The sequence below is a fragment of the Pararge aegeria genome, chromosome 6 (genome assembly GCF_905163445.1).
Source record: "Pararge aegeria chromosome 6, ilParAegt1.1, whole genome shotgun sequence".
NCBI classification, from domain to species: Eukaryota; Metazoa; Arthropoda; class Insecta; order Lepidoptera; family Nymphalidae; genus Pararge; species Pararge aegeria.
In genome coordinates, this window is record NC_053185.1 from 3,171,408 (window position 1) to 3,186,986 (window position 15,579).

Genomic DNA, 15,579 nt, shown 5'->3' on the forward strand with positions numbered 1-15,579 from the left:
GTATTTTGAGTATTTGACGCAATGCACATTTTTTTTCTTTCTTACCAGTAACAATTCAATCAAAGTTTCTAAACGTAACATGATCAGCTGTTTGTGACAATGACCGTCACTGTCATATGGCTATGTGTCAAATGAAGTGACAATTTACTTTGAAATCAAGATGGCATCTTTTGAAATACTAAACATTTGTTACGAAACATATCCAATGAGTAATTGGCTTCGAAATGTCCAGTCGGAATTAAAACATGATGCGGACTGTGTTATTTGTTTTTAAAACAGAGAGGTGATTTATGTACATGGTCTCATTTCAGGTATGAATTAACTCTTAACTTTCGCTTTTTAACCTTATCTTATCGTACATACAAATTATATTTACTTTTACGTCACATGAGTAATAAACATTGCGCACGAATATTGTTCTTAAAGTAGATATTCGGAAATTCCCAGGATGAATTACTATTAGCTTTAACCTAGTGTTACAAAAACAGAAAAAGGTAGGCTATGATTTTTTCCGGAAGGTACGATAAGTGTAAAGAATTAATAAAAATAGCTGAATAATAGGATAATTTTAACCTGGGAAAACAAATTTAAATATAATATAAAGTCAAAGTCAAAGTCAAAAATATCTTTATTCAAGTACAGGTGGCACTTTTGATGCGTACATAAGAATTACACGGTAGTGTGATGATGGCGATAACCACATTCGTAAACTTAAAACTAAAGCTACGAGGGTTCCAAATGCGTCCCGGTCTAAGAAGAAGCCCACAACAAACTTAGCCGGGTGTTTTTTTTTTTGTTATCGCCATCTCACAATGCCATTTTAAATTATTAGAAGAGCAACCTGGTTAGAGCAATAATTTACACCCAAGCTTTTTTATCGTTTACGTAGTCCTTTATACTATAATAGGACTTTTCTATAAGCTTACGTTTAATACAAACTTTGAACTTTTTAAGAGACATCTCCAAGATGTCAATTGGTAGGTTATTTACTATTTAAGTATAGGGAAAATCTATTAAAATCTATGTTTCTGGTATATTGTTGATTTACCGGGTAAATTTGCATTGGAGAGCTAATGGTGTAAAGGTAGGTTTTCTATTTTAAATGGGGTTTATAATTTTTATAACCTAATTGTGTGATGCAAACTTTTACACATATTATGGAAATACAATTTATGTTTCATCGTCATCAACATATCAATCCAATACCGGGCATGGGTCTCCTCCCACAAAGAGAAGGGGTTAAGCCCATAGTCCACCATGCTGGCTTAGTAAGGATTGGTAGACTCCACACACCTATGAGAACATTATGGAGAACTCTCAGGCATGCAAGTTTACTCAAAGGTTTTCCTTCACCATTGAAGCTTTTTTTAAAGAAAAGAAGCAAGTGTTATTTTAATGCTAAAAATGCATATAACTTAAAGTTAGAGGTGTTAAAGCACAAATCAAAGTCCTATGCATTGGGCTATCACCCCTCCATTTTTTGTGTACACAGTTATAAATATAAATAACAAAGGGGTACTGCTCTTCGAAGCAGTATTCTTGACAGCTTTGCCTTTGTTACAGCTAATATCAGCATTTAAATTTCTCCTTGTAAAATTATTTATGAAAGTTTTTAGATGATTAGGTATGCAGGTATGAAACTAAAAAACTTTTGAAGGTTTATGCTACAAATATGTTACAAATTATATTTTTTTGTAACTATTAATGCAAAATATACCAATTTTATTTTTGTTTTAACACAATATCCCTCTTGGTATTATATTATGAAATCTCCTTGCATTTCACTAACGTCTGTATTGAAATCATCTAGATTTGAAACCAAATATTAGTTGGAATGTAGTATATATTTCGTAGTACCATGGATTTCGTTGTGGGAGGCCTAGCGGGCGTCGGCGCCGGGTTCTTTAGCAACCCATTTGATGTGGTAAAGACTCGCATGCAATTGCAAGGAGAGATGCGCGCAAAGGGCCAACATGCGGTTCACTACAAGAACATACCACATGCTATGTACACTATAGTGAAGCATGATGGGTTGTCTGCACTTCAGAAAGGCTTAGTGCCTGCTCTGTGGTTCCAGTTGGTTGTTAATGGGGTAAGGTAAGTTGTTTAACTGAATACTAAACATCATCCTCATATCAACTACTTAGTTCATATATTAATGGTGCATTACTGTCACTTTATCAACTAGTTGATGTATAGTTTAAGGCTTATTGCTTTCATTGTTAAATTATTTATTTAGTAAAAAATAAATATTAATTATATTATGCAATAATACAATATTTGATATACATAATTTGTATTTGTTACATCTGAATACATAGAATAATTTATGGTACTACTGTAGCCATCTTTGCATAGTTTTCAAGACAATCCCAGACACTTCATTACAATGAAATGAAAAGAATGTGTAATATTTGTAAAAAAATAAAAATCCTACACTTAATTGTAAATGTCTGAATTATTTTATTTATCCAATTTAGCCTATTCAAAAAACGGTAAGATTATAATTACATAGCATATAAACTATATATTATACTTCCATGCTTCCTGAGTGCCAATATTGCTGTTGTGGAAGTTATTTTAACCTTGAAAAACTAACAATGTTGTTGCCTATTTCAGGTTAGGAATATACCAACATGCAGATAACTACGGCCTTCTTCGAGACGACAAAAATAACACAAAATTCGTGAATAGCTTGTTTTTCGGATTTGTCGCCGGAATGACTGGAGGGGCGGTGGGCAGCCCCCTCCAGCTAGTGAAGACACAGTTGATGTCGTATTCATCGAAAAAAATTGCAGTTGGAACCCAGCATGGTCACCCTGGCACTGTGTACGCTTTCACAAGATTGTATAAAGAAAATGGCTTCTTTGGATTGTGGAGAGGCGCTCACGGTATGATGATAAGGAACTCTACCGGGTCTGCGTCGCAAATCGCTGCATACGCTATGTAAGTATCATCCTTTTGTAGTATCCCTAGGCAGATGCGACTTACCCATATGGTCCAGTATGTGCGTCGCACACGGGCGTGGCAGTGCAGGGGGCGCCGGCCTCGCCACTTTCAAGTCTTTTATATAACCTTGGTATGAAGCGGTGATTGCACAGTGGGTAGGACTTCGATTTCACTTTCGGGGGTTTAGCCATTTAAAATATCACTTGCTTCAACGGTGAAGGAAAACATCATGAGGAAACCTGCATGCCTGAGAGTTCTCCATAATGTTCTCAAAGGTGTGCCGTGTCCACTAATCCGCACTAGGCCAGCGTGGGGGACTAACCCCTTCTCATTGTGGGAGGAGACGCGTGCCCTGTAGTGGGCCGGTAATGGGTTGATATGATGAACCTTGACATAACATATAACATAACAAAAAAAACATGTTTATATTTGCATCTATTCCATTTTGACCGCACGCTGACGTTAGGGCGCTAGGCCTCTGCCCCTAGGTCATACCTCCCTTATAGGAGTAAGGAATTTAGACACGTGACTTAAGCGTGTGACATGCTACTATGCGAGTTGGGTCCTAACGCGGTCGTTAGGACCCAACTCGCATAGTAGCATGTCGCGACGTTCGTCGGTACGATCGTCGCGACTTTCCAAAACTTTTCCCAGTCTTGACGACCTCGCTGGCGCAGCGGTGAGCGCCTTGGCTTAATTGTTATGTCCCGGGTTCGTTCCCTGGCTATTTCTGAATTTTCCCTGCTCTTGTAGCTAAGAACAAAATTTGATGGCTCCTCTATTGCAAGCGAGCAAATCCTGAAGGTATGCTAGGTAGAATAGTAAGACAAGTTACGATTAAATCTTAAACATATTATACCTAAAGCATCTTTTAATATAAACCAATTATACTAGCAGTCGAAACGTCAGTAACAAATTAGTGCTAATTTGTACTGTGACAACTCTAGCCTTAGTACAAGATTTGCTTGCTCGCAATCGAGGAATCGTTTTAGTGTATTAAACTCTGTATCTTCAAAGTAAAATGGACGTAATGTCACTAGTGTTAGAGTCGGAAAACCTGTACTTCTGATTTATTTTTACGAACGTTCCGTCAAAAGCCGCAGCTAAAGAACCGTAGGCATATTTGGGCTTTAACACAATGTTAATAAAATTCATTTTGCGACGTAATTACTCGTACTCGACGTAATAACTTCTCGATTGCAAACGAGCAAATATTTAACGAAGGCTACTGATAACAGTGATAACAGACGGAAAATCTATGGCATTAAAATAACTTGAACTATGAATCTAAAGTAGTTTGTGCAACATAAAAAACGTAATACGTACGTTTATACGTAACTCAAAATTAAATTTCAAAAATTCTTCATTCATGTAGGCCTATCACAGGCTCTTATGAAGCGTTCATACATATATGTTTACATAATTGTAAGGGGTTGGTGATAACTTCGTTCGCCAACTTAAACCTAAAGCTACCTAAGCTAGGGTTCCAAACGCACCCTGGTCTAAGAAGAGCCCACAACCAACTTAGCCGGGGCAGTTTTTTTTGTTATCACCATCTCACAGTAAATTAATATGAAGTTGGAGCAATTCACACCCAAGCTTTTTATCGCTTAAGTAATCCTTAACATTACAATAGGATTTTAATAGTTTGGTATCGTTTTAAATGTGACATTTTTATCATATTGTACTTTGTAATTATTATTAGAATAGTTGAGTCACAACAAACAGACTGACTTGACTTTTCACAACTTCTTATAAATTAGATCTACATGAAATAAATGAATTTAGAATTAAATTTATTTTTGTCAAATTATTATTCAGTGGTATAATAAATAAAATATGACTACCTATCCAAAAAAAAAAATAAGTTCAATATTGAGTGTAGAACGTAGATAATTCCTCAATCATTGATCACAAAAAAAAAGAAGTATACAGGTTGCTTTATTTAGCAACAATGCGTTATTTTATGTCGATTATGCAAAGTGTGACCCAATTACGGGTGGATAATGGGCATAAGTATATTTCATAAGGAATCATCCTGTAAAAGTATTAAATCAAAAGAAGCATATTTATTTTTCCAAACAAACTAATTCAAAACATTCAAAGTGTTTACTAATGACAATCCTATTAAAGATAAAACACTGACACGCGCATAGTACCTACACTACGCGACGCGTAGTTTATAAAGTGACAGCAACTTGATTTTAATTTTGCATGTGATGTAAGGGCTGTATCCGATTGGTTTACTCAAAAACTATTTCTTATAACAAACGCTAATTATAGGCGTTTCGTTTTCACAGATAAGTTTCAAAGACACGTAAATAATTTACCTACATCTAAAGCCTGTGAAGTAATATTTTGGTTTACATTAACACGTTTTATAACTTTACAGGTGCAAAGAATGGATGGATAACAACAACTTATTCCAGCAGTCAAAGTACCTGTCAGCTTTCGTCGCGAGCAACATCGGTGCGGTGGTGAAAACAATCACACTCACACCCATGGACGTCATTATGACGCGTCTTTACAATCAATGTAAGTTTTTTTCATTCTACCCTTCGCACCTCACGAGCGCTGTCTTATAAGGTATGATCTCGGTTCTATTACCCGATGTCGTCGATACCTGAGACTCTACTCCTATTTTATTTAACGCTGGTCCGGTTTAAGTGATGCTAACCCGTTACGGTTAGCCCGCTACTATATACTAAAAACAAAAATATACTATGACAATACACCATCTAGTCCCAAAGTAAGCGTAGCTTGTATTATGGGTACTAAGGTAGCTGATGAATATTTTTATGAAAATACACAAAAATACTTATAATATACAGATAAACACCCAGATACTGAAAAACATTCATGTTCATCACACAAGCATTTTCCAGTTGCCAATCCTCTGTCAAATTATTTTATCAATGTTTTCTTTTTTTTTCCAGCCGTAGACGCACACGGAAAAGGCCTTATGTACAGCGGAATCGTGGACTGCGCCCGCAAGATCACCCAAACCGAGGGACTTATGGCCCTGTACAAGGGCATAGGCCCTTCCTACTTACGTCAGGCCCCGCATACCGTACTGCTTTTACTGTTTTGGGACATGTTAAAAGATCTACAGAAAAGTATGGACTTAAAATGAATATCGAGGGACATTGCTGTGCTTTTTTTAACGTCGAACAGTCCCTTTAATCTATCCAATATACAGTAACCCTATGCAAAAAAAAAAAATGTAAGACAGTCCTAAATCTATGCACATAAATATATATAGCTCATGGAAAGCGTTCGGTGGCGATAACGCGAGTTCCAAGATTTTTGTTCACCCATGATTTCTCAACTCGCTTAAAGAAGTTTTCACCCCAAAAATATTAAAAACAAAACAAATTTATTACACTGATCACAAAAATATAAAATATTTTTTTTACATTTTGAAACAGGTGATTGAATTCAGTACCTATTCTAGTATTTTTTTCTGGTCCATGAAACGGCTGAAAAGGATTGTATTGATAGCGCCGCCGCACCGCGCCGCTCACATTCTTTGTAGGATGCTTCTTATAAAAAGATTTATTTCATTGTTTCCCTACAATTTAACATTGGACAGATTTGATGGGTCACTGTTGTGCGACGAATAAAAGTAACTGTTAACAGATAATACTCGTAACATTATTCCCTAAGCTATATTATGTTACGGACATAATTAGCTATTTGTTAAATGTATGTTCCTATTAGTTATAATAATGTTTACTTAAAGTTATGACATACGTAAAAACAGTTATACCTACTTTAATTGTATGAACGTGAATGAATCCTTTAAATGGAATTTAAACTATATTAAAATCCGTTTGATAGGGATGCCACTTTATAGTATTAAATGCAATATGACAGTACAAAGTATCATTATTCCATTCATTGAACACATAACGGGCACGTAAGAAACAAATTCTGGGGGCTAATATCGCTTGAAGAAGTAGATAGTATTTAAATATAATTGATGCGCTTGTTTCTCTGAAAAATATACATTTTAATGACGTCAAGGCATTTTTAATCTTAAAGTGACACTGTTAAAGTGTAAAGCGGGGGTATGTGCGTTTCTAGCAATTAAAATATCTTCAACGGTGAAGGAAAACATCGTGAGGAAACCAGCAGGGCCCAGAGTTCTCCATAACGTGCTTAAAGGTGTGTGGAGTCCACCAATCCGCACTGGACCAGCGTGGTGGACTTCGGCCTTAACCCCTTCTCATTGTGGTAGAAGACACGTGCCCTGTATTGCGTGTATAGTGGTAATTGGTTGATATAACATAACAGTAAGCTATGCCCCAAGGTAACGTAAACATTCGCATAGAAAGATTTCATAAACTTTGATAATTTTTCTAGTCTTTTCCGCTCGACTTTACATCTCAGACGGTATTTTAGATAAACCGATGTATCTATTATTTGTTGTAAGATAGATTAATAGAATTAAGGTAGTAATTTATATATGTAAGGCTCACCGCACATTGGCTTCCATCGTTTAATAAAACGCCTTTAAGACTCGTTGACTTGATTTTTAGTTGTACAGCTGACCATTCCGTATAGCGCGTTTGCGCAAGCTATTGCAGTTAGATTTTCGTAGGAAAACCAGCTACAAAATCTAAAAACTCGATAACACACGTTTCGAAAACCGGGAAGAGTAGATGGCCACAGGCGAACTGGTATGCGTTCTCATTATCCACAAATCCCAAGTCGCCCGAAACCCAAAACTATTATACTAAAGCCAAACTCGATGTGGATTTATGAAAACAAACCAAAAATCACGAGTTGTCACAATTTTAATAATCAATTCATCTCGATTTGAACTCCATTTCCAAGATAAACATTAAAATGTTATTTGAACGCCGTACTCTGAGAAATAAACGCCCAGTGTGTAATAAGTATTGCCCAGTGTGTGTAATAAGTAAGTAAAATAGCTTAATACTAAAATTTACAAATTTTTATTTATTACTACATGTCTAACCACTACTTTTTCTAGTCTACATAAACAGCATCCAAGAATTAAGATTACACGGTCATTTAACACTTTATGCAGACGATACCTGTTTGTTTTACTTTGGACCATCTATTGGAACTCTTATAAGTCAAGCTCAAGATGATTTAAACACTTTGTCTGCATGGTTTAAATATAATCTATTAACAATAAATATTTCAAAAACATACTACATAATCTTTAAATCTAAAAATAAATTAATTCAATCATATCAACCTCTTACTATGGACAACATTCCGTTACAGCAGAAACACAATGAAAAATACCTAGGCCTAAGATTAGAATACACATATTGAACACCTAAGGAGCAAATTAGCATCAATGACTGGCACCATCAAAAATCTATCACGATGTATTCCCCGGGAGCTACGTTATACTGTGTATAATACCCTCATTAAACCACATTTCATTTACCTGATTGAAGTCTGGGGAAGTGCCACCAAAACAAGATTAACTCATCTGCAAACTGCTCAAAATAAAATATTAAAAACTCTTTTCCAATATCCTTTTCGAACTTCCACCAAAAAAATCTATAGTGATACTAAAATAATGAACATTCATCAATTATATATATATAGCACGTGCATCTTTATTAGAAAATCAATAAACAAAACTATCCACACTAATAACACTTTCACAAAAAAGAAAAATAAAACTCGTCGAGCCAGTTTTCTTACCTTACCTAGAACAAGAACAAATTATGGTAAAAATCCCTTACCTTTGAAGGCGCCAAATTTTATAATAAAATACCTATACTTATAAAAAATGTAAACTCATTCAATGTATTCAAAACTAAATTAGCTTCTTATATATTAAGTAATACCAATAAATTTAAAGACGAATACATTGAATGAGTAGATAATAGTAAAATTGAATTTAGTTTAGTCTAATGGCGAAGTGTATTAATTTATTATAGAAAACTAAGTTTCCTATGTAAGTGACTTAGGTCTTTTTATTGGAATAAATGTCTTTAAACCTAAACCTAACCACCCTATATTAGTACACGCGTTAGCTGCTAATGTGCGGCCAGCCTATGGAAGTGCTATATAAAATTTTATATAAACAACTGTGACAATAAAAGATTTTTTTTAAATCTAGTCCTTATATACATACTTTACGGTATGTGTTATATATATAATATTTCAAGCTAGTTATGAAATAACAAAAAAATAATTCGCTTTCTTATTTCACTAATTAGTAGGTTGTTACTTTCTGGAAGTATTTAATTATTATTATTAAGTAATAATTAGTTTTAAGCCAAGCCATTAGAGATTAGATATATAAATGACGGCCTGTCATGCTGTCTCATCCGCATAATCAAATATTGAATTCTTTGCGAATTAAATTTAATAAAATCGGCCGTCAGTTATTAATCTATTCTTTAAAAGCCAGGCTTATAGTTTTATTGGTCTATAAGATACATATTTTTTGTAGAGCTTTAACGTAATAATTTTAATGCCTGACTTGACGCGAACGAGCTAGTTAGAACTAAGGAAATCGAATGGAAAAATCCGCCAATTTTAGTTCCGTTGATATATTGTTTGATAAGAAAATACCGTATAGTATACCGTATTTCCTCATCTTTTATGTAGTTTTTCATCGAATATTCAATTGTGTTACCTCAAAGAGTCACTAATTGTTATATTAATTAGTTTACGCATATTTTGTAATTAATTATTCTGAAGCCAGAGTCCGAGATTTTGGATAAGTGAATGATTTTAGTGTTAGTTTTATGTTTTTGTGATGGCGTGTACAGTGTTTGTTACTTACCAAATAAAATAAAAAAACCGGTTCATATCTTTAAGGTAACGTTAAAGTTAATAAAAATAACCTTGTTAAGTAGCAAAATATATTTAAATACTTTTGTATGTTGTCTATATGTTATAATTTCAATGTTGCTAATTATGTGTATTATAACATAATATTTATATATTCGTTACAGTATTTTATGTTAGTGCTCTTAGGAGATTTTGAATGTTTTCAAAATAAATGTTGAATTTGATTTGTAGCGTTTTACTTGAAAAACTACACTTATTTTTAAACTAACACATGAAATGTTATTTGATAGACGCAGGCGTTACTTTGCGAAATTACATTCCAAATTAAGCTTAATTTTGCTTTACTCCTCCTTTTCGCAGAGTATAGTAAATTAAATTTAATTTTCTAGGCTATCACCGCAAATTTCTACGACCTCTCATAAATATCATTATATATTATGAAAATTAAGCTAAACGGAGGAGTATTTCATATTTTCATAATATAACATGGAATCATATTTATAGAGGATGAAATTTGTGGTAATAGCCTAGTGGTCAGAGCTTCGGATTTGGGATTAACATAGTTTGAGCCCCGGCACGCTCCTTTAACCTTTCTGAGTTATGCGCGATTTTAATTAAAAAAATAAAAAAATCGCTTGCTTTAACGATGAAAGAACTCTTCTTCTTAACTTTATGTCCTTTGGTAGGTTGTATGGTAGAGATCGTTTTTAAGCGATAAGATCGCATATTGAACCTTCACTTTCTTTCTTTCAATTGTGTTTTTTTAATACTTTGAATATGGTGTTATTGTACACCATATTTGAGTGTGAAATTTGAGAGTGCATTTGATTTGATTTGATTTGAAAAGAAAACACCTCTATGCACTATCTATCTCTTTTTGTAACATTCTTTATGCACCATCCACTTTCCACTTTTTTATCGGCTTCGTACGCTCAGGTTGCCTTTAAAAGATGACTTTTAGTGATAAGGCCGCCTTTGCACCCTAGCACTAAGTACTATTGCTGTTTTCCTTATATTTTTCCTACTGTGTTGTGTTGCAATAAAGTTTTTCTATTCTATTCTATTCTGTCCATCGAGGTAACCTGCTTGTTTCTCATAGACCATTCCCAATCTGAGGAGACCTGTGCCTTGTAGAAGTTACTGGGTTGATGATTTTAATGAAAATTTATATAATCATTATTTTACTGAGAGCACGTAACGCACGATTAAACGCCCACTGCTGGACATAAGTCTTCTATAGAGAATTCTAAATACCATGGTAATGTGTCGCTCGGGTCTAGCGGCTTCCAGAAACTCGCTTGAAGTCATCTGTGTACCTTTTCGGTGGTCTTTCTTACTTCTATCCTATGAGCTCGCGTTCCAGCACCTTGGGACTCAAACGTCCATCAGTTCTCCGAGCTATGTGCCCCGCATTGCAACTTCAGCTACGCGACTCGTCGATCTATATCGTTAACTCTGGTTCTTCTTAGGATCTCCTCATTCCTGATTCTACCACGTAGAGATATTCCGAGCATAGCTCTCTACATCGCCCTCTGAGTGGCTCCGAGCCTTATGAGACACAGTCAGCGACCACGTTTCGGAGCCATAAGACGTGATGACCTGTGGCTCCGACAGACTTCCATTAAGATAATCATAAAACAATTTTTCCTGTCATTATCAATTATTATTGAATATATTAGACGGCCGATTCGCGCAGTGGGCAGTGACCCTGCTTTCTGAGTGCAAGGCTGTGGGTTCGATTCCCACAACTGGAAAATGTTTGTGTGATAAACATAAATTGATGTGTGTTATTATGAGTATTTATGTATATTATTAATAAATATTCATCAGTTATCTTACCTTACTACTCATAACACAAGCTGCGCTTACTTTGGGGCTAGAAGGCGATGTGTTTATTGTCGTAATATATTTATTTATTATTTTCCTCTGTTTAAATTTTTATATGGTGAATGACACGGTCACTTGTTATCGATACCTACATATACCTAAGTGAATGTGTAAAATGGTGTATAAGTTTTATTACTGTATAAAGCACTAGTATATTGTTAGTGTTATTAATAAATAAATTAAACTTAACATAATGTAATTTTCTACCCACAGAAATGTCTTCCAAAACCAAAGATGGCGTCGCACGTGACGTCACAGACATGGCGATGGGCGGCGCGTCGGCCATGTTTGCGACGATCTTCACGAACCCGATTGAAGTGGTCAAAACCCGTCTGCAACTTCAAGGGGAGCTGGCTGCCAGGGGCAAACACGCGGTTTTCTACAAGAACGTCCCGCACGGGTTGTACGTGATAGCTAGATCAGAAGGGATTGTCGCTTTGCAGAATGGATTACCTGCTATGCTAGGGTTCCAGTTCTGCCTCAATACATTTAGGTGAGCATTAATTGTGTGTCATGTGGTAAAGGCAGATAAAAATAATCTTGTCACCACAGAACTAAGAACATACAGAAACCGTGTACACGACTAATATTGAAGCATCAAAAACCACTCCAACTTAGTAGTGTTTCTTGAACAAACGGTTAGCCACTTGATACCATTTTAATTATTTTACCTCTAACGTTCTAAACATTTATCATAAAATGGGAAAATGGGGAAAAGTTTTCGAGTTAGCAATTCCCCGGATGTATAGTGAGAAGAACGCGGGTCATTTTCACTGTTTTTGTACACAATGCACTGCATAGAATAATGGCTGGCTCTTCCTGCGGGTGTGGGTACAACGGGAATATAAGTAGCATCCACTGTGCTTCTACTACCAAAAATTCGCAAATAAAAGTAAGGAATAAATAAATAAATGAGAAAAATTTCACCTTAGTTACAAAACTTATTTTAGATTTAAATGTTTTTTGTATTCAAGATATCCCCCGTTTTATATTGTTCGTGAAAGTATAGTCAAAATTGGTTTAGCCCATCCTAAGATTAGCCCAGCCTATTTAGGCAAAGAAAAAAAATTAGTGTAGTTAATAAAATTGCTTCCGAAGTTCCGTAAACGGTCATCGATAAAAGTACATAGATAACCAATAATAACAAAGTTTATACAGGATGTCTTGAAACTCAAGAACTCTAAGTTATCAACATTCTCTGTATATTTATGCCCCACAGATAAGAAAGGGCCTCCTCTCTTATAGGAAAGAGTAGTTGTAGAGCATAAGCCCACCATGTTGAAAATCTTCCATATATTTAAGGTTAGGTGTGTACCGTATATCCGAACGCCGCGGCCTGACCGCAGTTGATGGGCGCACCTCGGTAACACGAGGCGCGTTGGCGGCTGGCGTTGGAGGGGCGTTGGGCTCCATCGCCGGGACGCCCTTCTTCCTAGTGAAGACTAGACTGCAGGCGCATGCCACGGCAGCCATCGCCGTTGGTCACCAGCATAAGCATAGCGGGACTTTGAGCGCGCTGACTGCGATATACCGCAACGAAGGTGTTAAAGGTAATAGCTGTTAACAGAGTCTTTGATATTACTTACTTTGCACAGAATTAAGAACGTACAGAATCCGTATACACGACTAATATTGACGCATCAAACGCACTCCACTTTAGTAGTGTTTCTCGAACAAGCGGTTAGTCACTTCACACAAGTAACGCCTTCTATCCAATATTCTATCCAATAGTAGCTTACCTATCGTACACATAAATACCATAAAATGTGAAAATGAGAAAAAGTTTCTGAGTTAGCATTCCGCGGGTGTGAAGTCACGTGCGCGGGACGTTTTCACTATTTTTGGACACAATGCACTTCCATGCTATGATGGCTGAATGACGGTTCTGCATACTTTTATTTCTGTGTAACTTGCGTTAGTTGAAACAATTCATCAAACACAAATAATGAACTATAACCGCAGAAACCAATATTCATGGCCAAAAACAATTTTTAATCGTTTTCGTTAAAAAAGCAGGAGGTTATCAATTCAGAAGTTATTTCTTTTCATGTATCTTCGCGCATTACTTCGTCATTCATACAGATTTGACAAAATGATTTTGTTGTAAATCTGTTTTTTGGAATTTTTATAAAAAAAAACCTCACTCTTTTCCTTATAACTTGTTTAATTTTGAATTTAGGGCTAAAGTTATAACTAGGCAAAACAATTTGCTACCAATTATGACTTTACAAAATTCTTTGTAAGACGCTTAGTTTCCGAGATATCGCGAAAAAAGTGTTTCCACCCCTTTCCCAAGGTGGTGGCCGGGGGACAAGGGTGGCGACCCCACAAACTTGAGGTTAAGCTGCTATAGCCCAATAGCCACATGTCCCAAAAATAAAATTGCGTCCTCTAAAAATGCAATATTCGGTCCTTAAATTGTAACATTTCAATGGACTAATGTTGAGTTTGTTTCGGTTACTATGCTCGCAAGGTAACCGAAACAAACTCATTGATTTCAGGTTTATTCCGAGGCGTGGGGCCTCAGATCCCGCGCGGTGCGGTTGGCAGTAGTTCCCAGATGGTCAGCTTCGCCTTCGCCAAAGAGTGGCTCAGCGAGCGCAGCGTGCGGGCGCCGTTGCTGCTGTCCTTCCTGGCCGCCAACCTGGGGGGCGTGGTGATGACGCTGTGCTTGAACCCCTTCGACGTCATGGCCACGAGGCTGTCCAATCAACGTTAGTGTCTGCATTGTCTGTGTGTGGCATCGTAGCTTCCAAACGGCTAAACCGATTTTGATTTTCCTTTTTTTTCTCGAATGGTGAATAAGTCGGGAGAGTTCTTAGCCATGTTTGATGACAATCGGTTCCAGATGGCCGCCGCTATATCATGGCGGATTACATATTATTAATAATTAATATTATAATGTATGTTATAAAAAAATCTTTTTTACAGCGGTCGACAGCAACAACCGAGGCAAACTGTACCGCGGTATGACAGACTGTTTCCTCAAAATGTTACGCACGGAAGGGGCGGGTGCATTTTACAAAGGACTGACCGCAAACTACCTCCGGCTCGGACCGCACACAGTCCTCCTGCTGGTCTGCTGGGACCAACTGAAGATATTAGAGGAGTTCTTAAGACGTTGACAAAGTCAAGGTCAAGTACACATATGCATAGTGTGTCAACGAATCCACCTGCATTGAATGAGTAGGAAGTTCGCCCACTTGCAACGCCTGCGAAAGGCCAGCACAGATTTGCTTGCGCGCCGGTGCTCTCAAAGAGTATACAAAGAAGTTTACTATATTATTATTATTATTATTTCACTATATACTCATTACACATAGTTATGACTATCTCCAAGGTTCCTTCAAAATTGGTTAAAAAGGGTAAAAAAATCAACAGACACAATTTCACATTATGTAACGTAAGTCAGATATTACGTACAACGAATACTTGATGTTTTCGCGTCGCTTCGCATTACCGTGTTTGACGTTCTCTTAGGGTATGGGGTAAAAGACGAAACATTATTTTATCACCCCCTGTGTTTCAATTCGAAATAACTATTTCACGAAGCAAGAACAATCGCTTTTTTTAATGAAGAAAAAAAATTGTATACAGGAATAATTAGAACTATTTTTAAGGGAAATTATATTCTATTTTCAAGATGAGAGATTGAATTAAGTAGTGCCCCTTCTGTCTATAGGCAATGTAGAAAAAGGAAAGCACTGTTGAATTCAAACCGTCATTTGAAGATTTTGGCTTAGTTTGATTTTTAGGCGTGAATCTGGGCAGCTTTTGACCTGGCCTGGTCGGGAATTTAACGTGATTTTTTACTAAGCCTGATAATAACGTGCATTTATAAGATTAAGTAAACATTTAAGGCATTAATCCATATCAATATATTTTTTAAATATCGTTACTTTTGGCCCTTCCTGCATCTTTAAAAAGGAAGTTAATTTATAATATGTTGAA

At 36.2% G+C, this 15,579-nt stretch overlaps 2 protein-coding genes across 2 annotated transcripts; both read left to right on the plus strand.

Annotated features, from left to right (window-relative positions):
- Nucleotides 1–168: 168 nt before the first annotated feature.
- Nucleotides 169–15,572, plus strand: LOC120624362 (solute carrier family 25 member 35-like). Its single transcript, XM_039890852.1, has 5 exons — nucleotides 169–311; nucleotides 11,842–12,121; nucleotides 12,931–13,178; nucleotides 14,130–14,342; nucleotides 14,560–15,572. Exons 2-5 carry the CDS (start codon nucleotides 11,844–11,846, stop codon nucleotides 14,751–14,753), a joined length of 933 nt encoding a protein of 310 aa, XP_039746786.1. The 5' UTR covers nucleotides 169–311; nucleotides 11,842–11,843; the 3' UTR covers nucleotides 14,754–15,572.
- On the plus strand, nucleotides 2,020–6,569 carry LOC120624363 (solute carrier family 25 member 35-like). The gene is made up of 4 exons (XM_039890853.1): nucleotides 2,020–2,092; nucleotides 2,620–2,946; nucleotides 5,342–5,484; nucleotides 5,886–6,569. The coding sequence occupies exons 1-4, from the start codon at nucleotides 2,088–2,090 to the stop codon at nucleotides 6,080–6,082; spliced, it is 672 nt and encodes a 223-aa protein (XP_039746787.1). The 5' UTR covers nucleotides 2,020–2,087; the 3' UTR covers nucleotides 6,083–6,569.
- Nucleotides 15,573–15,579: the final 7 nt, after the last annotated feature.